General features: G+C 51.7%; 1 protein-coding gene across 1 annotated transcript in view; it reads left to right on the top strand.

Moving 5' to 3' along the window:
* EFNA2 (ephrin A2) overlaps positions 1–24,121 on the top strand; it is a 170,951-nt gene that overhangs the window by 120,630 nt on the left and 26,200 nt on the right. Inside the window, exon 3 of the mRNA XM_081846474.1 lies at positions 23,219–23,511. Coding sequence (XP_081702600.1) covers positions 23,219–23,511 — 293 coding nt within the window. The remainder of the gene's footprint in view (positions 1–23,218; positions 23,512–24,121) is intronic.

Genomic DNA, 24,121 nt, shown 5'->3' with positions numbered 1-24,121 from the left:
TTCCTTGCCTGGACGGAGGATAGGGCAATTTGTTGTTGACAAAGGACTGCTGGACATAGAAAGGGCCCCCTTACCTTCAGTGGAGGGACACGGGTGGCGCTGTGGGTTAAACCACAGAGCCTAGGACTTGCCGATCAGAAGGTCGGCGGTTCGAATCCCCGCAATGACGGGGTGAGCTCCCATTGTTCGGTCCCTGCTCCTGCCAACCTAGCAGTTCGAAAGCACGTCCAAGTGCAAGTAGATAAATAGGTACCACTCCAACGGGAAGGTAAACGGCGTTTCCGTGCGCTGCTCTGGTTCGCCAGAAGCGGCTTAGTCCTGCTGGCCACATGACCCGGAAGCTGTACGCCGGCTCCCTCGGCCAGTAAAGCGAGATGAGTGCCGTAACCCCAGAGTCGGTCACGAATGGACCTAATGGTCAGGGGTCCCTTTACCTTTTTACCTTCAGTAGCTGAGGGCCTCATCAAACCTAAATCCAGCCCTGGACATGTGTGGGTGTGTGTATACCAGCTGATTGTACAGAGGTGACACTTGCCCCCATCGCCCCATCCCTATTGCCTCTGGCCCCACATGCCTCAAGGTTGCCCAGAACAAAATGCAGCCCTCAGGATGGAATGAGCTTCCCTGTCCAACCTATAGAAGGCCACTGTGGTCCCCTTCCAATGTGTCGCACGGGGACCACACCACCATCTCCCCCCCCCCCAAAAAAACCCCACACAATTCTCTGCTCACACTTGAAGAAGATGCGGTCTGTGGTTTGGTCTACATCATGGGTAGGCAAACTAAGGCCCGGGGCCGGATCCGGCCCAATCACCTTCTAAATCCGGCCCATGCACGGTCCAGGAATCAGCATGTTTTTACATTACAGTGGTACCTTGGGTTAAGTACTTAATTCGTTCCGGAGGTCCGTTCTTAACCTGAAACTGTTCTTAGCCTGAAGCACCACTTTAGCTAAGGGGGCCTCCCGCTGCCGCCGCACGATTTCTGTTCTCATCCTGAAGCAAAGTTCTTAACCTGAGGTACTATATCTGGGTTAGCGGAGTCTGTAACCTGAAGTATATGTAACCTGAAGCGTATGTAACCCGAGGTACCACTGCAGTTGAATCTGCCCTTTTATTTAAAATGCATCTCTGGGTTATTTGTGGGGCGTAGGAATTCGTTCATTCTTTTTTTCCAAAATATAGTCCGGCCCCCCACAAGGTCTGAGGGACAGTGGACCGGCCCCCGGCTGAAAAGGTTGCTGACCCCTGTGCTAGCTCCCGCACATGAGGGCTTAAGACATGGGTAGGCAAACTAAGGCCCGGGGGCCGGATCCAGACCAATCGCCTCCTAAATCTGGCCCCCGGACGGTCTAGGAATCAGCGTGTTTTTACATGAGTAGAATGTGCCCCTTTTTAAAAAATGCATCTCTGGGTTATTTGTGGGGCATCAGAATTCATTCATTCCACACACACCCCAAAATATATAGTCCGGCCCCCCACAAGGTCTGAGGGACAGTGGACCGGCCCCCTGCTGAAAAACTTTGCTGACCCCTGGTCTACATCCATCAAGAGCAAAGGCCACCCCTAAAAAGCCCCTGCGCCCCTTCTTGACGGCTCTTGCGGTCGACCGAAACGGACCGAAAAAGGGGGGGGTCTAACTGGGCCTCGGAGAGTGTCCTCATCTTTGGAAGGCGGTTGTGGGGGTAGAAATATAGATACAAAAATAAAAACCTTGGCAACAACCTGTGATTAGAGAGCACTTTGCACCAAAAAGAGAGAGAGAGAGATGGGGAAGGGGGGGGGAGAGATTGTCCTCCCCCCCCTTCCTTGCTCGTTTCAGCAACATAGATTTCGAACCATTTAACAGGCTTTAACAGCCGTTAATCGCCTTTGCCTCTGCCAAGCCCAGAAGCAAAGAGATGGGCACTGCCGCACCTTCACCGCCGTTTGGAAACTCTCCCTCCTCTTTCTTCCGCCTTGCAATTTGACCGTCGCTCTTCATTCTTTTCTCTTGGTTGGCTCCCAAAGGGGCAGCTGACGTCGGGAGCAGCTGAAAGCATAATTCGTCGGGGGGGGGGGAGCGCAATAAGTGCTTTGCAGGGGGACTCTTTCCCAGCTGAGCTTCGCGTTTCAAGCCAGGCGGAGTCAAACCAGTGTTGCCGACACAGGCAGGCAGCTGCTCTCGGGGGTTTTTCAGACGGGGGTCCTTCCCAGTGCTGCCCGAAGACGCCCCTGGGCTTTGGACGTGGGAGCTCCTGCCTCCTAAGTGGAGCACAGAATCGTAGAATTGCAGCGTCGGGAGGGTACCCAAAGGTCATCCACTCCAACCCCCGAGGATTTTGATTGGCGTGACGAAACGTTTGCCTGGTCCCGCCTGTCACACCCTTTTCCTTTGGGGTTCCAGACAGCCGTGCATTGCGGGGGGTTAGACCAGGACGTTTCCGAGCACAATTCAAAGTGTTGGTGCTGACCTTGAAAGCCCTAAACGGCCTCAAAAAAGGCCCAGTATACCTGAAGGAGCGTCTCCACCCTGGACACCGGGGTCCATCTCCCAAGGGCCTTCTGGCGGTTCCCTCCCTGAGAGAAGTGAGGTTGCAGGGAACCAGGCAGAGGGCCTTCTTGGTGGTGGCCCCCCCCATCAGATGTCAAGGAGATAAACGACTATCTGACTTTTGGAAGACATCTGAAGGCAGCCTTGTTTAGGGAAGGTTTTAATGTTTGACGTTTTATTGTGTTTTTAATATTCTGTTGGGAGCCGCCCAGAGTGGCTGGGGAAACCCAGCCAGATGGGCGGGGTATAAATAAATTATTGTTGTCGTGATGATGATGATGATGATGATGATAAGGCTCAGGGTCCCTCCCAACTCTTCTATGATTCTATGATGCCAAACTCTGTCCCACCTCCTTTCCCATTGGCCTTCCCCAACTGTCTGTCAACAGTCAATGGCTGATGGGCACATTGGGTTAGGGGGCAGCCTTTATTTTGGGAGGAGGGCACCGGAAAATGGCTCCTTGGACAGTTCCTTTTAAAGATCTGCTGTGCTCCAGCAAACCCCAGCCTGGCGAGGCCTCCGCCCTATGCCTTAATAGCCCCCGCTCTGGATCCGAGCCCCTCGGCTCTCACCACCTGCCCTCGCTAAAGGGAGTGCGGTTTTCTATATGTGTGCGTTTTCCATTTAGATGCATGCGGCGGGAGGTGTGGGCATATGGAACGGACCTGACCTTCGCTGCCAAAAGAGATCTCTCAACTCCCCAAAGAGACAAGAAGCCTTTAATTTTTAATAACAATTAATGTACTCAGGGGGAGGGAGGAGGCGAGTTTGGGGTGGGGGCCCGGAGGCCAACTTAACCGGTGAGTCAGAGCTTGTGCATTAAGGCAGAAACAGGGTGTGTGGGGGTATGTGTCTGTGCTGCCCCACGTTGGTCCAGCTACAATTTTCGGGCTAGATTGTTGTTGTTTAGTCATGTCCGTCTCTTCGTGACCCCCTGGACCAGAGCACGCCAGGCACTCCTGTCTTCCACTGCCTCCCGCAGTTTGGTCAAACTCATGCTGGCAGCTTCGAGAACACTGTCCCACCATCTCATCCTCTGTTGTCCCCTTCTCCTTGTGCCCTCCATCTTTCCCAACATCAGGGTCTTTTCCAGGGAGTCTTCTCTTCTCATGAGGTGGCCAAAGTCTTGGAGCCTCAGCTTCAGGATCTGTCCTTCCAGTGAGCACTCAGGGCTGATTTCCTTCAGAATGGAGAGGTTTGATCTTCTTGCAGTCCATGGGACTCTCAAGAGTCTCCTCCAGCACCAGAATTCAAAAGCATCCATTCTCCGGCCATCAGCCTTCTTGATGGTCCAGCTCTCGCTTCCATACATCACTACTGGGAAAACCATAGCTTGAACTATACGGGCATTAATGCAATGCATTATATGTGGGGCTGCCTTTGAAGGAGCGGGTACGTCGCCTGGGGCTCCTCCTGGATGCCCTGCTGTCATTTGAGGCTCAGGTGGTCTTGGTGGTGCTGAGCGCCCTCTGCCAGCTTTGGCCGGTGGCCCAGCTGCGCCCCTATCTGGGCAAGGACAAATTAACTTCCATCTTCTATGCTCTGGTAGCCTCTAGGTCAAATTACTGCAATGCAACAACAACAATAATGATAATGCTGGACCAGTCTCTTGCCTCGGTAATGGGCTGGATGAGAGCCAACAGACTGAAGCTCAATCCGGATTAGACTGAGGCTCTGTTAGTGGGGGGTTCCTTAGACCAGATGGCTGGCTCTTGGGGGGGTCACACTTCCTCTGAAGGAGCAGGTTCGTAGCTGGATCCTTTGCTGTCCCTCGAGGCTCAGGTGGCCTCAGTGGCCCGGAGTGCCTCCCATCATCTTCAACTGGTGGCCCAACCATGTCCCTTTCTGGACTGGGATGGCCTGTTGTCCATGCTCTGGTAACCTCAAGGTTAGATTACTGCAGTGTGTTCTACATGGGGCTGCCTCTGGAGACGGTTCGGAAACTTAAGCCGGTGCAGAATTCAGCAGACAGGTCGCTCACCGGACTGCAAGATGGTTGGAGCATATTGCACCAATCCTGGTCCGACTGCACTGGTTACCAACATCTATATGAAGCCCCTGGGAGAGATCATCAGTGGGTTTGGGCTGGATGTTCACCAGTAGGCGGATGACACCCAGCCTCTCTTTTAAATCAGAACCAGTGAAGGCGGTGAAGTTCCCGTGTGAGTGTCTGGAGGCGGTTGGAGGATGGATGGCGGCTAACAGATTAAGGTTGAATCCTGACAAGACAGAAGGACTGTTTTGGGGGGACAGGAGGCGGGCAGGTGTGGAGGACTCCCTGGTCCTGAATGGGGTCACTGTGCCCCTGAAGGACAAAGTGTGCAGCCTGGGGGTCATTTGGGACTCACAGCTGTCCATAGAGGCGCAGGTCAATTCTATGTCCAGGGCAGCCCCCTCTGGTACGCAGACTGAGACCCTCCCTGCCTGCAGACTGTCTGGCCAGAGTGGTGCATACTCTGGTTATCTCCCGCTTGGACTACTGCCATGCACTCTACATGGGGCTACCTTTGAATGATTTGCTGCGGTATAATGCCGTAACAGCAGAGCCAAAGCTCAGTGCTAGAGCACCTCCCCTTCAGAAAACTCTGCCCAAGAAAGCTTCCTTTTACACCTGTCTTTCATTTGTGTATCATAAGGACTGTGACCAGAAGGGACGTAGAATCATAGAATCATAGAATCATAGAGTTGGAAGAGACCACAAGGGCCATCGAGTCCAACCCCCTGCCAAGCAGGAAACACCATCAGAGCACTCCTGACATATGGTCGTGGGTGGCGCTGTGGGTTAAACAACACAGCCTAGGACTTAGAAGAGAAGAAGAGTTTGGAGTCTCAAAGCGGCTAACATTCTCCTTTCCCTTCCTCCCCCACCACAAACACTCTGTGAGGTGAGTGGAGCTGAGAGACTTCAGAGAAGTGGGACTGGCCCAAGGTAACCCAGCAGCTGCATGTGGAGGAGCAGAGATGCGAACCCAGTTCCCCAGATTACGAGACTACCGCTCTTAACCACTACACCACACTGGCTCTCAGAAGGTCAGCGGTTAGAATCCCTGCGACAGGGTGAGCTCCCATTGCTCGGTCCCTGCTCCTGCCAACCTAGCAGTTTGAAAGCACCTCAAAGTGCAAGTAGATAAATAGGTACCGCTCTGGCGGGAAGGTAAACGACGTTTCCATGCGCTGCTCTGGTTCACCAGAAGTGGCTTAGTCCTGCTGGCCACATGACCCGGAAGCTGTATGCCGGCTCCCTCGGCCAATAAAGCGAGATGAGCGCCGCAACCCCAGAGTCGGCCACGACTGGACCTAATGGTCAGGGGTCCCTTTACCTTTACCTTTAAGGACTGGGACCTAGTTTTGCTGCTGCCAGCCCGTGCAGACAATGCCAGGCCAGGTGGAGCAGCTACCTAGCTTTGCAATCCGGTCAGATTTCCGTGTTGCTGGGGCTGCTTTGCATGTCAGGATTATCGCAGACCTGGTGGCTCTCCCCCCGCCGCCCCCCCCCATTCCCCACACCATCACCGAGAGGATAAGGACACGTCCTAGTCATTCAGCCTCGCTCCATCCCAGCCCAGGAGCAACATCAATTGCTATTCAGGCCTTCCAGCACCCCAGGAAACTGCGAGATAATTATTTCTAGCTCTTTCCAACAGTGAAGGTGTAATTACCATAGCCTCAACAGCTCAGGCTAAACGCTCGTGAAAATGGAAATATATATATATATATATACACACACACACACCATCAACAAGCAAAGAATCACCGGGGTTGTAATCTCTCTGCGGGTCGGACTCCAGCAACGGAAGGAGACTCTAATTGTTTTCGAGGACTGAGGCAACCAGCAGATTCAACACGCGCTGAAAAATCGCGGCTGCAAGGCCCCTTTTTACCCCAAAGCAGGAGGGTTTACGAGAGACCAAGAGCATGGGTAGGCAAACTAAGGCCCCGGGGGACGGATCCGGCCCAATAGCCTTCTCAATCTGGCCTGCGGACGGTCTGGGAATCAGCGTGTTTTTATATGAGTAGAATGTGTGCTTTGATTTAAAATGCACCTCTGGGTTATTGTGGGGCACAGGAATTCGTTCCCTTTTTTTTCAAAATATAGGCCGCCGAGACCATATAACACCGGTCTTGAAAGACCTATATTGGCTCCCAGTACGTTTCCGAGCACAATTCAAAGTGCTGGTGTTGACCTTTAAAGCCCTATACGGCCTCGGTCCAGTAGACCTGAAGGAGCGTCTCCACCCCCATCGTTCTGCCCGGACACTGAGGTCCAGCTCCGAGGGCCTTCTGGCGGTTCCCTCCCTGCGAGAAGCCAAGTTACAGGGAACCAGGCAGAGGGCCTTCTTGGTGGTGGCGCCCTCCCTGTGGAACGCCCTCCCACCAGATGTCAAAGAGAACAACAACTACCAGACTTTTAGAAGACATCTGAAGGCAGCCCTGTTTAGGGAAGCTTTTAATGTTTGATGTGTTACAGTATTTTAATATTTTTTTGGGAAGCCGCCAAGAGTGGCTGGGGAAGCCCAGCCAGATGGGCGGGGTATAAATAATAAATTATTATTATTATTATAGTCCGGCCCCCCCACAAGGTCTGAGGGACAGTGGACCGGCCCCCTGATCAAGAGCACAGGGTCGGAGCTGGGAGAGGGGAGCATTCGAGCGCTTGGCTGGCAGAGAGTGAGGGAGAGGAGCTGCTTCATTTGAAACCCGGGGAATTTAAGGGACATCATCAATAAGGGACAGCAGCGGGACTCCTCTCTGTCTCCTGGTCCCCCTCCTCTCCTGCCTGATTCCGGACTGCTCTCTGCCACAGACTCTCCCCGCGCACTAAACCCTGTTACCTCTTCCGTTTCTGACAGCAGGAGCAGGGACCGAGCAATAGGAGCTCACCCCGTCGCGGGGATTCGAACCTCCGACCTTCTGATCAGCAAGCCCAAGAGCCTCAGTGGTTTAGACCACAGCGCCACCCGCGTCCCTTAAACAAGCCATGACATCTAGCAAAACTAGCCATTTCTGAATCAGCGATGTTACACAGGAGGGTTCTGCAATGCAGAAGGGAACCCCTTGCTTTCTAGGAACAGAAATCCTAGAATGAGTCAGAGCCGAGTTGGGATTTTTTAATTATTTTATTTTTAGAAAGACGTTCTGAATGCGGCTTGTCGCCGGTAGCCGAACCCTTGCAGCAGCCAGGAAGACGTTTTCCCCCTCACTTTCCATGCGATCTCTGTCTCCTGCCCTGCTGTGGCTCCATCTTGTTGTGTCTGACGGGATCTGGCGCCTTATTATTTTATTTTATTTTATTTTATTTTATTTTATTTTATTTTATTTTATTTTATTTTATTTTATTTTATTTTATTTTTTGCACAAAGACAGCAAATTAGCGCCACGCGACGAGGAGCCTGTTGAAGCCCCGCTCCTTTTAATTACAGCGGTTTGGCCGTCCCGCCGAGGGAATTACAGCAGCCCAGCGGGGACCTTGCCAGGTGGCGCCTTTTTAAAACTCTGTTGACATTTTGCGAAGGGAACGGCTTTAAATGATGGCAAATTAACAGGCGTCTCGCCAGAGCTGGCTGCGTGCACTGTCTGCGAAGAGAAGCCCCGGTTCCCCCCAGCGGAAGACGTCAGGTCAGGACATCCCTACACAGGTGTCAGTCAAATGAGCCCCCCAAAGGGCATTTTGTCCTCAAAGTGGCAAACCAGAAGCCCTAAAATAAAGCCCCCAAGCAAGACTCGGGCACAAGATCAGCAACAACAACAACAACAATAATTTATTATTTATACCCCGCCCATCTGGCTGGGCTTCCCCAGCCTCTCTGGGCAGCTTCCAACAAAATATTAAAATACAGTAAAGCATCAAACATTAAAAGCTTCCCTAAACGCGGGTGGCGCTGTGGGTTAAACCATAGAGCCTAGGACTTGCCGATCAGAAGGTCGGCGGTTCGAATCCCCGCAATGACAGGGTGAGCTCCCGTTGCTCGGTCCCTGCTCCTGCCAACATAGCAGTTCAAAAGCACATCAAAGTAAAGTAGATAAATAGGTACCGCTCCAGCAGGAAGGTAAACGGCGTTTCCGTGCGCTGCTCTGGTTCGCCAGAAGCAGCTTAGTCCTGCTGGCCACATGTACGCCGGCTCCCTCGGCCAGTAAAGCGAGATGAGCGCACAACCCCAGAGTCGGTCACGACTGGACCAAATGGTCAGAGGTCCCTTTACCTTTAAACAGGGCTGCCTTCAGATGTCTTCTAAAAGTCTAGTAGTTGTTGTTTTCTTTGACATCTGCTGGGAGGGTATTCCACAGGGTGGGTGCCACCACCAAGAAGGCCCTCTGCCTGGTTCCCTGTAACTTGGCTTCTCGCAGGGAGGGAACCAACCATCTCCCCTCCTGAGGTTTCCAGCAGCTGGTTGTCGTTAGCATTTGCCCGCCTCAATAGACAATGGAGTGCGCCTCTGGGGGTGAGGTCAAACTGCACCAAAGTGACCTCTCTGGGGCGCAAGCCTGGGCAGCGAGTCTGGAGGTCCTGGGCTGCCCAGACAACAAGACCTGCATCTCAACTTCGCTGATGGGGGTCCAAAGGAAAACAGAGAACTACGTTTGGCTCCAGCTTGGCAGCTGGAGTTGCCATAAGCAGGCAGACAAGGCGCCATCTAATAATAATAATAGTAGTAGTAGAAGAAGAATGTGTGCTTTTATTTAAAATGCACCTCTGGGTTATTTGTGGGACCTGCCTGGTGTTTTTACACAAGTAGAATGTGTGCTTTTATTTAAAATGCATCTCTGCTGAACCTCTTTTGTTGACCGCCAGCATTATGCTTCCCAGTGTGGAGAGCCAGTGTGATGTAGTGGTTAAGAGTGGTGGACTCGTAATCTGGTGAACCGGGTTCGCTTCCCTGCTCCTCCACATGCAGCTGTTGGGTGACCTTGGGCCAGTCACACTTCTCTGAAGTCTCTCAGCCCCACTCACCTCACAGAGTGTTTCTTGTGGGGGAGGAAGGGAAAGGAGAATGTTAGCCGCTTTGAGACTCCTTAAAAGGTAAAGGGACCCCTGACCATTAGGTCCAGTCGTGGCCAACTCTGGGCTTGCGGTGCTCATCTCGCTTTATTGGCCGAGGGAGCCGGCGTACAGCTTCCGGGTCATGTGGCCAGCAGGACTAAACCACTTCTGGCGAACCAGAGCAGCGCACGGAAACGCCGTTTACCTTCCCACCAGAGTGGTACCTATTGATCTACTTGCACTTTGACGTGCTTTCGAACTGCTAGGTTGGCAGGAGCAGGGACCGAGCAACGGGAGCTCACCCCGTCACTGCAGAGATTCGAACCGCCGACCTTCTGATCGGCAAGCCCAAGCGTCCCTTGAGACGCCTTAGGGTAGTGATAAAGCGGGATATCAAATCCAAACTCTTCTTCTTCCCATTTTTAAGTTGGGAATAGAGCAGTTGCTTTGGAAGGCGATCCTCAGGCATCCGCACAACAAAGTTGATGTTGAAGAATCATTGCTTTGACACTGGTGATCTTTGCTTCTTCCAGTACACTGGCATTGGTAGAGTAGCCATCAACAGCCCCGAATTTGCCTGTGCAACATTTAATTCCCCATCAACAGTGTTTGCTGGCCCCGCAAAGGATGAGGCAAGAAGAAGGGATGTCTCAGGTGGGCTCAGTGAGCTTTGATTTTGGGGTTCTGCCGCGTGTCACTTATCCTTCAAACGCGTAAACATTATCTGTCATCCTGTTCCCTCAAGAGACCCGCCACATCCTTCCTTATTGTTATTGAGGGGGGCGACTCCTAATGCCTGCTTGCCCGTTCCTTTACTATTTTGCCTTTAATGCAAATCAATTAATTCTCTTCCAAGGGAAAGGGGGGGGAGAGAGAGTTGTGCTGCGGTTTCTGATGTTGGCCACATTTACATGGAGGGCAGCGGAGGTGTTTTGTCTCCGAAACTGGAGAGCCGGTCTTCTGTGTGAAGGGTTGGCGGTGAGCGGGAGCGACGTTCATTTTGCATTTTTCAAAAGTTACCTTGCCGGGGGCCAAAGTTGCCACAACAGATACGGGGAGATGGAGGGCGGTGCAGGAATCACCCGGACCTTTTGCATTAATTAGTTTGTTTCGCCCTGTGATCGCAGGACTTACCGCGCGAGTAATGAGATGTGCAGGCGCTTAAAGGCTCCTTGGAAAAACTCACACTGTGACGATCGGGGACCAGAGTCTTTTATTATTGCTACTTCAACCTTAAACAAACACCTTACCGATCTGCTCTGGATTAGTATAGGTTTCTCATGTGCATATTATATATAGTGTTTGTTTGCCTAAAATCTATACACCGCTTGATTCTAGATGCCCTTTTAAATATAGGAGGGGAAATGATTGCTTTGTCGTTGTTCCTGTTCCTACTATGTATTTTGTGGTTTTGATATTGTAATTTTATGTAGCGGTTTGCCCTAAGATCTGCAGACGAAGAGAGGTATACCACTGCTACTAATCATAAGAATACAGTGGTACCTCGGTTCCCGAACACCTCCGTTGTCGTACATTCCGGTTTCCGAGCACCAAAAACCTGGAAGTAAATGCTTCCATTTTCGAACGTTTTTCAGAACTTGAACGTGCAGCACGGCTTCTGTTTGAGTGCAAGAAGCTGTTGCAACCAACGGGAAGCCACACCTCGGTTTATGAATGTTTTGGAAGCCAAATGGGCTCCCGGGATGGATGACGTTCGAGAACCGAGGTACCACCTGTTAGTGCTCTGGGTGGCTACCAACAGATTAAAAACAGAATAAAACATCAGACATTAAAACCTTCCCTAAACAGGGCTGCTTTCAGATGTCAGATAGTTGTTTATCTTCTTGACATCTGGATGGGAGGGCGTTCCACAGGGCAAGTGCCACCACCGAGAAGGTCCTGTGCCTGGTTCCCTGTAACCTCGCTTCTCGCAGGGAGGGAACTGCCAGAAGGCCCTCGGAGCTGGACCTCAGTGTCCGGGCAGAACAATGGGGGTGGAGACGCTTCTTCAGGGATACTGGACTGAGGCCGAGGTATACAGTATTGCCACCTCATCTTCACAAATCAGCTTCTGTCTAAAAAAGCATGGATAATAATAATAATAACAATAGGATCATAGGATCATAGATTTGGCAGGGATCCCCGAGGGTCATCTAGTCCAACCCCTTGCAAAGCAGGGATTGCAACTAAAGTATCCCTGACGAATGGCCACCCTAACTCTGCTTAAAGACCTTCAGTGAAGGAGAGCACATCACCTTCCGAGGGAGCTCTTTCCATCATCCATTATTCCCGATGTTTAGCTGGAAACTCCTTTCTTGTAACTTGAAGTCACCTGAACCCGCCATCTGGAGCACTGGAAAACAAGCTTGCTCCACCCTCCGTTTGAAAGCCCTTCATATATCAGAAGATGGCTATTATATCACCTCTCAGCCCTCTCTCCTCCAGGCTAAACTTCTCCTTCAACCTTTCTTGTAGGGCTTGGTTTCCAGAACTTTTAACATCTTGGGTGCTGTCCTCTGTACACTTTTCATCTTGTCCATACCCGTCTTAATATGAGGTGTCCAGAACTGGATACAAGACCCCAGGTGGATTACAGCCCCCAGTGGCCACGTTGTCTGTTGGCACTGCTGGGAGTTGGGACCCCCCAACCACACCCGGGGGGGGGGGACAGACATCGCCCTTCTTTGATATGCCACATTTCATTTCTTGTGAAACTCAGTGTTTGAATCACTCAAGTGAAACAGAGTACAGTAGAACCTCGGTTTTTGAACGTAATCTGTTCCGGAAGACCGTTCGACTTCCGAAACGTTTGAAAACTGAGGTGCAAAGCACTGTCTGCAATTTCAATGGAGACAAAAACCTCAGCGGAAGCCGTTCGACTTCCAAGGCACATCCAAAAACAAAAACAGTTACCGTATTTTTTGCTCTATAAGACTCACTTTTCCCCTCCTAAAAAGTAAGGGGAAATGTGTGTGCGTCTTATGGAGCGAATGCAGGCTGCGCAGCTATCACAGAAGCCAGAACAGCAAGAGGGATGGCTGCTTTCACCGCGCAGCGATCCCTCTTGCTGTTCTGGCTTCTGAGATTCAGAATATTTCTTTTCTTGTTTTCCTCCTCCAAAAACTAGGTGTGTCTTGTGGTCTGGTGCGTCTTATAGAGCGAAAAATACGGTAAATACCGTGGCAGCAACAATTTGTAGTGAAATGTGTAGTGCCGTCACAACATTGCCAACAATCGATGGTTCTTCTAGAACAGGGGTGGGCAGAGCTATTGGTCCTGGGGGGCTGACTATGGTGGTTGGAGGCACACACACACACAGGTGTGCCATGAGCTCTCCACCACCACCCCGCCCCGAGAAAATAAAACCTTTGGAACTTGCCCTGAAATCAGCATAACTAATATATTGCGAACTGTTAGATGGGAGAGACGGCATAGCTGTCAAGTGTCCCTTATTTGAAGGGACAGTCCCTTATTCCAGCGCCATGTCCCGCTGCTGTCCCTTATTGATAGATATCCCTTAAATGTCCCTTAAATGATGTCCCTTAAATTTCAAAGGAAGCAGCTCCTCTCCCTCCCTCCCTGCCGGCCAGGGAGGAGGGAGGCTCCAACTGTGTTGCTTGCCTGTGTTGCTCACCCAATAAGACCTACTGGGGGGTGGAGCTAGCATGCCTTGTGTGTGGCTAGTTAATGCAAGCTGAGGGGGTTTTTGAATGCTGGACGCCATTTTGTTGCACATGCTGCTGCAAACTTTGCAGTGCAAAGCCAGGCCGGGGAGCCATCTTAAGTTGAGGCTGCATAGGCCTTGTGGTGCATGTGATTCAGATTCTAGTCAGTTGAACCTCTGGTTACAAAGTTGGTTGGACAGTGTTCTTGAAGCTACCAGCATGAGTTTGACCGGACTGCAGGAGGACAGGAAGACTGGAGTGCCTGGAACAGGTGAGGCTGCAGGTTCCTTATTTTCAAGGCTGCTGGTCCCTTATTTTCAAATCTGTAAGTTGACAGCTATGGACGGTGTTTCTGGGACCTTTCAGAGCTGTCAAGGCCTGACAAGGGTCTAAGCCAGGTGCCCAGGGAATTTTAAGCTGCTAGTCCTCATGTTTGCAGACGGATGCTTGACATTTCCAAAGGCAGAACGGAGGGAAGGGAGAAGGGTGGAGAGCCTGTTCCCGTCTCCCCGTGATTAGCAGAAAGCCAGACAACTTGTGCGAAAGCGGAGGAGAAGAAGTGGCGGGATAAATTATGCAAAGCAAGTGAAATCATGCAGATTTGCTTCGTTCTCATTAAATACATTAATTTAATCAAAGTAATTGCGCCCATTTGCTTAATAGCTTTCAGATGAGCCCCGTCGCCTTAGCAGAGCGTGCCAAGAGTCCCCTCGAATCAGGCCAGGATCCCACCGAGGCCCACTCTGCGGAGCCCCTCATCAGATGCCCCCAGGAAGCCAAGAAGGGCTTTTTGTGTCTATTTGTGATAGACTGCTCCTGTACAAGGAGGTTCCATTTAACTCTCCTGAGTTAACTCACCTTGGTTCCCAAACACTGAAAACCCGGAAATAAGTGTTCTGGTTTTCGAACGTTTTTCGGAAGCTGAACGTTTGATACAGCTGTCGGCTATTGTTTCCGGGGCACCTGCACCAATCAGAAGCTGCGCCTTGCTTTCTGAACTTTTCAGAAGTCAAACAGACTTCCGGAATGGATTAAGTCTGCCGCTTTTCTTTTTGCTATTTATTTTGCTTTTTTGTTTTTGAGGCTTTTTCGGTTCATTTGCTTTTGTGACTGTGCGGAACCCAGTTCAGCTACTGATTGTCAGGTTGTGTGACTGCGGAAATGGATAAAAGCCCCCCATGCAAACAATGAATATCATCAGTGCACGTATGAAAAATATTTAGTTTTAATTTTTATCATCTACAATACGGTCTTTATTTATTTTATAGTACAGCACATTGGTTATTGCTTTCGTTTTATGGATCGACGGTCTCGTTAGATAGTAAAATTCATGTTGAATTGCTGTGTCGGGGGTTGTTTTTAAAAGTCTGGAACGGATTAATCCGTTTTGCATGGCTTTCTATGGGAAAGCGAGCCTTGGTTTCTGAACGCTTTGGTTTTGGAACGGACTTCCGGAACGGATTAAGTTTGAGAACCGAGGTACTACTGTATATCATTTCCCAGAAAGCCTTTACAGTGGTGCCTCGCAAGACGAAAAGAATCCGTTCCACGAGTCTCTTCGTCTAGCGGTTTTTTCGTCTTGTGAAGAAAGCCCATTAGCGGCTTAGCGGATTAGCGCTATTAGCGGCTTAGCGGCTTTTAGCGGCTTAGCGGATAAGCGTCTTAGCGGCTTAGAAAAGGGGGGGGAAGGGGGGGGAAGTCGGAAAAACTCGCAAGACATTTTCGTCTTGCGAAGCAAGCCCATAGGGAAATTCGTCTTGCAAAGCACCTCCAAAACGGAAAACCCTTTCGTCTAGCGGGTTTTTCGTCTTGTGAGGCATTCGTCTTGCGGGGCACCACTGTATTACCTTCCATGACCGCCACACATGATAAAAGGTACCTTTCAGAAGGGGATCTTTATTTGGGCTCATAACAGATACAGCATCGTCCCCAAGTCTCGGGATTCAGTGGTGCAGGAGTTTTGAGAGCAAGGCCAGGACTTCGAGACTGGAGAGAAACAAGGAAGATGTCCCAACGAGTTTCTTCCACCCTGCCCACCAAGATGTGGGGATGTTGGGGTTGCAAATGCCGGCCTCATTGGAGGCAGGCAGGACTAGAGGGGCTGCTGGCCTGATCCAACAGCCTCTTCACATGCTCCTGACATTTCTGAATGCCAGCAGCTGGAACCCACAGGAGAGGAGAGCCGCTCTCGCACTCAGGTCCTCCTCGTGACCTTCCCATTAGAGCAGCGGTTCTCAACCTGTGCATCCCCAGATCTTGTTGGACTACAACTCCCATCATTCCCAGCTAGCAAGGCCAGAGCTCAGGGGTGATGGGAGTTGTAGTTATGGTGCTGGAGGAGACTCTTGAGAGTCCCATGGACTGCAAGAAGATCAAACCTCTCCATTCGGAAGGAAATCAGCCCTGAGTGCTCACTGGAAGGACAGATCCTGAAGCTGAGGCTCCAAGACTTTGGCCACCTCATGAGAAGAGAAGACTCCCTGGAAAAGACCCTGATGTTGGGGAAGATGGAGGGCACAAGGAGAAGGGGACGACGGAGGACGAGATGGGGGGACAGTGTTCTTGAAGAGACCAGCATGAGTTTGACCAAACTGCGGGAGGCAGAGGAAGACAGGAGTGCCTGGCGTGCTCTGGTCCAGGGGGTCACGAAGAGGCGGACATGACTAAACGACTAAACAACAACAACATCTGGGGACCCACAGGTTGGGAACCGCTGCATTAGAGCATCTAGCTCTCCCTACGAGAACAGGAAACTGGTCCAGATCAGCTCCTGGCCTGATCCAGCTGTTCTGAGGTTCTTTGCTTGCAATTGCAAAGAGGGGGAGGTGATCCTGGGGGGCTTGTTAGTGGGTCAGGGTGTGGGCCCTGGGCACATACTCGCCTGTGATGGCCTGCGAATCCGATTCAGAGCCTGAACCAGAGGAATCCCAGCCTGCACAGGAATCCCCGCCTCCAGGGCCGGCTGAACTGGGGCAGGGCCTTGATTCTGAAGTGCCTGCACCTGTGCCGGATCCTCAGGAGCAGCCACCAGGTGAATCCACTCTGGCTCCGGAGGTGGTTGAGGACTCAGTGCCTACAGGTGAGTCTCCCCCTGGGTCCAGTAACCCTCCAGCCTCTCCTGAACTGCAGAGGCTCAGGGCAGAGAGGCGGAGGGAACTGGTTTCTCCCAGGAGGAGTGCTCGCTTTAAGGCCAGGAGAGGCGAGTCACCTGGGGGCCGGGGCCGCCCCTGGCATCAGAGGAGATAAAGGCCAGTCAGCCCGGTCCCAGGTTGCGGGAGCAACGTCGTTGAAGAGCTGTTTCGGCCAGCAACCAGTCCTGTTCCCCCAGAGTTCCTGTCCTTGCCCGGCTTCTTGCTGTGGACCCCGCTTCGCCCGTGGAGGACTGTCTGCCAGCCCTCAATTCAGGTCCTGGACCTCGCCCCACAGTAATGTGGACCAGCACATCGCCTGTGCCGACCTGTGTATTCTGTACCTGCACCGGAAGGGATTGGTCTCTGTTCCAAACACGCATTGAGAGAGCGAGAGAAAGAGGCTACGAAATGTAGCTTGCCGCAGCGGAGAGGCGGTCCTCTCTGACGAAGCCCCTCAGAGCTCTGAGACCTTTCAAGAGCGCCTGATGAGTGGGACCCTAATGGCGAGGCTCGTGGTTGAAGGAGACCTAGCCGGGCCCGTTCCCCCCGGAGAGAGATAAACGCCGCGGAGTGCTCTCCGGCAGCCTTGAGTAATGATATCATTAGCAGGTGGAAGCTGGGAGAGCGTTGAGCTGGAGAGGCTAGAGAGAGGGGGGGATAGCTAGAGAAAACCAGAAAGGCTCGCTCTCAACTCGTAATGCAGATTTGAGGCAGCTTTCCCGGTGGAACTTCAGCCTACGTCGCACACAGGCTGGGATTTTGGGTGGGCTGGGATAATAACGCTCGCCCTAGTGGGAAACCAGCATGCAGGTTTCAAGCGCAAGGACCTGGCAGCTTCCTTGATTCGCAGAATCATCGAATTGTTGAGTTGGAAGGCACCCTGAGGATCGGTCCAGTATACTTGAAGGAGCGCCTCCACCTCCAGCGTTCTGCCCAGACACTGAGGTCCAGCGCCGAGGGCCTTCTGGCGGTCCCCTCACTACGAGAAGCCAAGTTACAGGGAACCAGGCAGAGGGCCTTCTTGGTGGTGGCACCCGCCCTGTGGAATGCCCTCCCACCAGATGTCAAGGAAATAAACAACTACCAGACTTTTAGAAGACACCTGAAGGCAGCCCTGTTTAGGGAAGCTTTTAATGTTTGACGGACTATTGTATTTTAATACAGTGGTACCTCGGGTTAAGAACTTAATTCGTTCCGGAGGTCCGTTCTTAACCTGAAACTGTTCTTAACCTGAAGCATCACTTTAGCTAATGAGGCCTCCTGCTGCTGCCGCCGTGTGATTTCTGTTCTCATCCTGAAGCAAAGTTCTTAACCTGAGGTACTATTTCTGGGTTACCGGAGTCTGTAACCTGAAGCGTATGTAACCTGAAGCGTCTGTAACCCGAGGTACCACTGTATTCTGTTGGAAGCCGCTCAGAGTGGCTAGGGAAACCCAGCCAGATGGGTGGGGTATAAATAATAAATTATTCTTCTTCCTCCTCCTCCTCCTCCTCCTCTTCCTCTTCCTCTTTCTCTTCCTCTTCCTCTTCCTCTTCCTCTTCCTCTTCCTCGGTTCCCAACCAAACCAGAATTCTCCCCCAGGAGTCACCGGCTTTGCAGAACCAAGAGCCGTCCTTTCCTCTCGCGGCCTCTTCTGCCCGCCCGCCCGCCCGCTCACTCCTGCACCCGCCGCGGTTTTGCATTACGCACCCAGCGGTGCGCTCTCGTCTTGCAGGTGGGCCACAGATCTGGGGGGGAAGCGGCCCCGCCCTCCCATGCTCAATTGCCACTTCTCGGCTCAGTGGGAAGCTGCTGGCTGCGGCCGTCTCCATTTAAATGGAGATGTGGTCACGTCTTCCGCTGGGCAACGAAACGGCTCATGGAGAGTTATAGATCTGTTTGGATGTATGTATGCATTGCGAAAGGTAATGCGTTTCCGCTTCTGGAAGGCAGGGGGTGGAGGGTCAGAGAACCCCTGGGGGGCACAGAGTCTTTCCCCTCTCCATTGGCACACAGGAATGAGAAACTTTCAGGAGCGGAAGGTATGCAAACCTTGGAACCACACAGGATTCCTTTTTCCCAAGGCTGTGATCCCCTCTTCATTTTCATGTCTAATCTTTTTTTATTAAGTTTTACACTGCATGTTCAAATTCAAACATTAAACATCACCATCGGCATTTAAAGGTAAAGGTAAAGGGACCCCTGACCATTAGGTCCAGTCGTGACCGACTCTGGGGTTGTGGTGGTCATCTCGCTTTACTGGCCGAGGGAGCCGGCGTACAGCTTCCGTGTCATGTGGCCAGCAGGACTAAACTGCAAACCAGAGCAGCGCACGGAAACACCGTTTACCTTCCCGCCAGAGTGGTACCTATTTATCTACTTGCACTTTGACATGCTTTCGAATTGCTAGGTTGGCAGCAGCAGGGACCGAGCAACGGGAGTCACCCCGTCATTGCGGGGATTCGAACCGCTGACCTTCTGATCGGCAAGTCCTAGGCTCTGTGGTTTAACCCACTGTGCCACCCGCGCCCCACACCATCGGCCTTTAGGAGTCTCTGAATCCTTAGACCCCCCCCTCCACCCTTCCATGGTTCCGTTGAATGGACTGAACCATCCAGGGGTCCTTTACCTTTTACCTTTTACCTGGAGAGCAGGGCACCTTTCTCTGGTTGAGGGCCGCAGTCTCAAATGGGCAGCTTTCTGGGGGCCGGAGGCAAACAGGGGCATGGCAACGGGTGTGATAGTTTCTCCTGCGCAGTTAAAAGCCAGAGGTTTTTCTCTCACACAAATGCATCATCCCACATCTCTCTATACCTCACACAGGTGAGGCCATTCTCATCATTCCAGGTGAGCAAATCGTACTCAGGAAGGCTATGAATCAGGGCCGCTGAGGGCGTGGAGATAGGGTGTCAGAGTTTGGCCTATACGTTGGAGAAATAGTCTCTCTCTTTTTTTACACAATATTTTTTATTCAGTTTTACACTACACACTTAAATTCGAAACATTAAACACCACCATCGGCATTTAGGTTTCCCTGAATCATCAGACTCCCCTCCAGCCTTCCGTGGCTTCTATTTTCAGTCTTTTTCAACTGCCTCACATTTTTTCTCTATTTTCCTCTAATAATCCATTTTTTACCTTCGTTTTTAATACACTGCATGTGTTTCTCAAACCCTGCCAAAGTTTTTAGTTGTTTACAGTGTTCTATTAAGTACATTGTGAGTTTTCCCCATTCCTTATTAAAATTCCTTTCTTCCTGGTTTCTGATCTTCCCTGTCATTTTGGCCATTTCAGCATAATCCATCATCTTCATCAGCCTCTTGTCTCTAGTCGGGACTTTATCTTCTTTCCATTTGTGGGCCAGGGTGGTTGGGGCTAGACCTCAAAGTCCACCTTATTTTTTGTGCGGGTGACGCTGTGGCCTAAACCACTGAGCCTCTTGGACTTGCTGATCAGAAGGTTGCCAGTTCGAATCCCTGCGACGGATTGAGTCCCAGCTCCTGCCAACCTAGCAGTTTGAAAGCACACCAGCACAAGTAGATAAATAGGTACCACTGTGGCGGGAAGGTAAACAGCGTTTCTGTGCACTCTGGTTTCCGTCACGCTGTCCCGTTGTGCCAGAAGCGGTTTAGTCCTGCTGGCCACATGCCCTGGAAAGCTGTCTGCGGACAAAGGCCAGCTCCCTCGGCCTGAAAGCGAGATGAGCGCCGCAACCCCATAGTCGCCTTTGACAGGACTTAACCATCCAGGGGTCCTTTAGCTTTAGCTTTTTTGCCTTATTTTTTGTCACTGTTTCCCCTTAAATCCTTTCCCTGCCTCCTCCTTTCTTTCTCTTTTTTCCTGCCACCCCCTTCACCCCTTCTCTTCTTGCCATCTCCCCTCTCTGTCTTTTCTGCCCCCCGCTTTATCCCCTCTCTTAATTCCCCCTCATCTCCTTCCCACCCACCTGAAATTAAGCCAAGCGCCATACTTGGGGCCCCCCTAGGGATACAGACCCCCCACCCCTCGATCTATGGGAACAGAGTCTATTGGAGGGTGCGAAGGAGGATAATATGGGGTTCATCAGGGGCGACAGTCCTCGGGATGCATAGGATGGGGAGAAGCTGGGGGGGCATTTTCGAGATCGGCCAAAGAAGGGGGGGGGGAGAAACAGCAGTCTCAGAAAGCAATTAGTTATGGTGTCTTAAGGAGCCCAGTGCACCCCCTTCCGAATCTGAGATACCATCGCCTGATTTTCCTGCTTTGACTAAGCCCCTAATCTCCCAGATAATCTGTCTCAAAAAATGCAAAATACATATATATAAAAGAGAGAGAGAGAGAGAGAGCGCGCTAGCTAGAGTTGGCCTGTGAATACAACACCTGAGGGGGCACCGAAAACGATTCCCCCCCCCCCGCACACTACTTTACTAATCACCTACTGTTGCCACTTTATTAATTTTAAGAGGTGCTCTGTTTAATCTTGTAAAAAGGTAATGGGAAGAGGTAAGATTAGGCCGACCACGTGGACGATTCGGGCACTCGGGGCTTCTCCGCAAGAGGCAGAGCTGTTTTGTAGATATCGGCTGGAATCTTAGATCTGGAAGGGCCCTCCAAGGATCATCTAGTCCAACCCCAGAATTCGCAGCTGCCGAACCTGCAGACTTGGCGTTGCCTGCACCGTGCTCTAATCAGCAGAGCTGTCTGGCTATTGGCATCAGGAATTGCCAGAAGGCCAGCAGCTCAGGGGTGCTTGAACCTCAGCGCACCCCAAAATCCACCAGCCGTGAATTTCTCTGCCACGGTGACGTTTCAAATGTGGATTTCCCGGCTCCTAAGTGGAAATGGACGCAGGTGGCGCTGTGGGTTAAGCCACAGAGCCTAGGACTTGCCGATCGGAAGGTCGGTGGTTCGAATCCCCATGACGGGGTGAGCTCCCGTTGCTCGGTCCCAGCTCCTGCCAACCTAGCAGTTCGATAGCACATCAAAGTGCAAGTAGATAAATAGATACCGCTCTGGCGGGAAGGTAAACGGCATTTCCGTGCACTGCTCTGGTTCGCCAGAAGCGGCTTTGTCCTGCTGGCCACATGACCCGGAAGCTGAACGCCGGCTCCCTCGGCCAGGAAAGCGAGATGAGTGCCGCAACCCCAGAGTCGTCCACAACTGAACCTAATGGTCAGGGGTCCCTTTACCTTTAAGTGGAAATGGCACACTGAGAAATATTTCCTTAAACGAATTCTGAATGTTGTTCTGCACGCATCAGGGTGGTTTGCTGTGGCAGGGCAGCTGTCTTGAGTGCAGAAGGCGCCAAGTTTAGCCCCCAGCAGCACTGGACTTTGGCTTCCAAAAAACATTCGCAAAGCGGAATGCTTACTTCCGGTTTTACGGTGTTCGGGAGCCAAGCCATTCGAGTACCAAGGTACCACTCAGGGCTGGATTTTGGTTCCAAGATCCCCTAAGCTGCTGAAGGTAATGAGGCCCTTTTTATGTCCAGCTGTCCTTTCTCAACAACAAATGGTCACCGTTTTTTGTGTTAAATATATGCTACATGGTAATTTATGGACCTCATAGGTATCTCAAGCCATTTGCACATATTGCCATGCAACCAGTCCGTGCAGAATGTAGACACCCTATATATTTGTTGTTGTTGTTGCTTAGCCATTTAGTCGTGTCCGCCTCTTCGTGACCCCCTGGACTAGAGCACACCAGGCACTCCTGTCTTCCACTGCCTCCCGCAGTTTGGTCAAACTCATGCGGGTAGCTTCGAGAACAATGTCCAACCATTTGGTCCTCTGTCGTCCCCTTCTCCTTCTGCCCTCCATCTTTCCCAACATAAGGGTCTTTTCCAGGGAGTCTTCTCTTCTCATGAGTTGGCCAAAGTCTTGGAGCCTCAGCTTCAGGATCTGTCCTTCCAGTGAGCACTCAGGGCTGATTTCCTTCAGAATGGAGAGGTTTGATCTTCTTGCAGTCCATGGGACTCTCAAGAGTCTCCTCAAGCACCAGAATTCAAAAGCATCCATTCTTCGGCCATCAGCCTTCTTGATGGTCCAGCTCTCACTTCCATACATCACTACTGGGAAAACCAGAGCTTTAACTGTACGGACCTTTGTTGGCAAGGTGATGTCTCTGCTTTGTAAGATAGAAAGGAGCAAACTGGTGATATTTTAGGGAGCAGGCTAGCAGGCAGGGCCCATGACTTACATCCTAGGAGCCTACACAACACAAAACACTGTTGCTGTGTGTAGGTTTTATTTTGTTTTTTATCTTATATTTTGGAAATGTACATCCAGTTGTTTTTTTCCTTTATTTTTTTGGGGGGCCCCCAAGAGAGTGGGGCCCTAAGCTCTAGCTTGTTTAGCTTATACATAAATCCGGCACCTGTATACCACTGTACTGAATTCAGATGCAGACTGAGGACCACAAAAGACTTGATTGCTTCCCCAAGGGGAGGGGAAGTGACACAAAGCTAAGCCTGGCAGGACAGCTTAAGGTAAAGGGTAAAGGGGACCCCTGACCATTAGGTCCAGTCGTGACCGACTCTGGGGTTGCGGCGCTCATCTTGATTTACTGGCCAAGGGAGCCGGCATACAGCTTCCGGGTCATGCGGCCAGCAGGACTAAGCCGCTTCCGGCGAACCAGAGCAGTGCACGGAAACGCTGTTTACCTTCCCGCCGGAGTGGTACCTATTTATCTACTTGCACTTTGATGTGCTATCGAACTGCTAGGTGGGCAGGAGCAGGGACCGAGCAACGGGAGCTCACCCCGTCATTGCGGGGATTCGAACTGCCGACCTTCTGATTTGCAAGTCCTAGGCTCTGTGGTTTAACCCACAGCGCCCCCCCCCCCGCTTACTCTATAGCATTAACCCTTTCATGCATTAACTGGACTCATGTAGGTTATATGATGCTGGTGACATTCTGAGTCCCTTAACCTCTGCTTTTCCCTCCCCCTGCAGGTTCCACCAGGGCGACTACACCGTGGAGGTGAGCATCAATGACTATCTGGACATCTACTGCCCTCACTACGAGCTCCCGTTCCCCATGGACCATATGGAGAGATACATCCTCTACATGGTCAACTATGAGGGCCATGACTCCTGCGACCACCGCCAGAATGGCTTCAAGCGCTGGGAGTGCAACCGGCCCGACTCGCCCAACGGGCCATTGAAGTTCTCCGAGAAGTTCCAGCTCTTCACCCCGTTTTCGCTGGGCTTTGAATTCCGACCAGGGCATGAGTATTACTACATATGTAAGTACTGGGGATGCGGGCAGCGCTGCGGTCTAAACCACTGAGACTAGTTGGGCCTCCCCTTTGGCCTGAACCTCTGTGACATCAGAGCAGCTAAGCCAATAGCAGCCAGAGGGGCTGTGTGTCTCTTTGTGTGTGTTGCGATTTCCCTCACCTTGAGAGGTCTTTCAGGACCGGTAGGTCTTTCAGGAGAAGGGACGCGGGTGGCGCTGTGGGTTAAACCACAGAGCCTAGGACTTGCCGATCAGAAGGTCGGCGGTTCGAATCCCCGCAATGACGGGGTGAGCTCCCGTTGCTCGGTCCCTGCTCCTGCCAACCTAGCAGTTTGAAAGCACGTCAAAGTGCAAGTAGATAACTAGGTACCGCTCCGGCGGGAAGGTAAACGCCGTTTTTGTGCACTGCTCTGGTTCGCCAGAAGCAGCTTAGTCCTGCTGGCCACATGACCTGGAAGCTGTACGCTGGCACCCTCGGCCAGTAAAGTGAGATGAGCCCCGCAACCCCAGAGTCGGCCATGACTGGACCTAATGGTCAGGGGTTCCTTTACCTAGGTCTTTCAGGACCAGTGTTATATGGTCTTGGTGGCCGCTCCCAGTCCCCAGTCCAGCTGCCG

The sequence above is a fragment of the Podarcis erhardii genome (genome assembly GCF_964252035.2).
Source record: "Podarcis erhardii genome assembly, chromosome: 18".
Lineage (NCBI taxonomy): Eukaryota > Metazoa > Chordata > Lepidosauria > Squamata > Lacertidae > Podarcis > Podarcis erhardii.
This window is presented reverse-complemented; position numbering and strand designations above follow the sequence as displayed.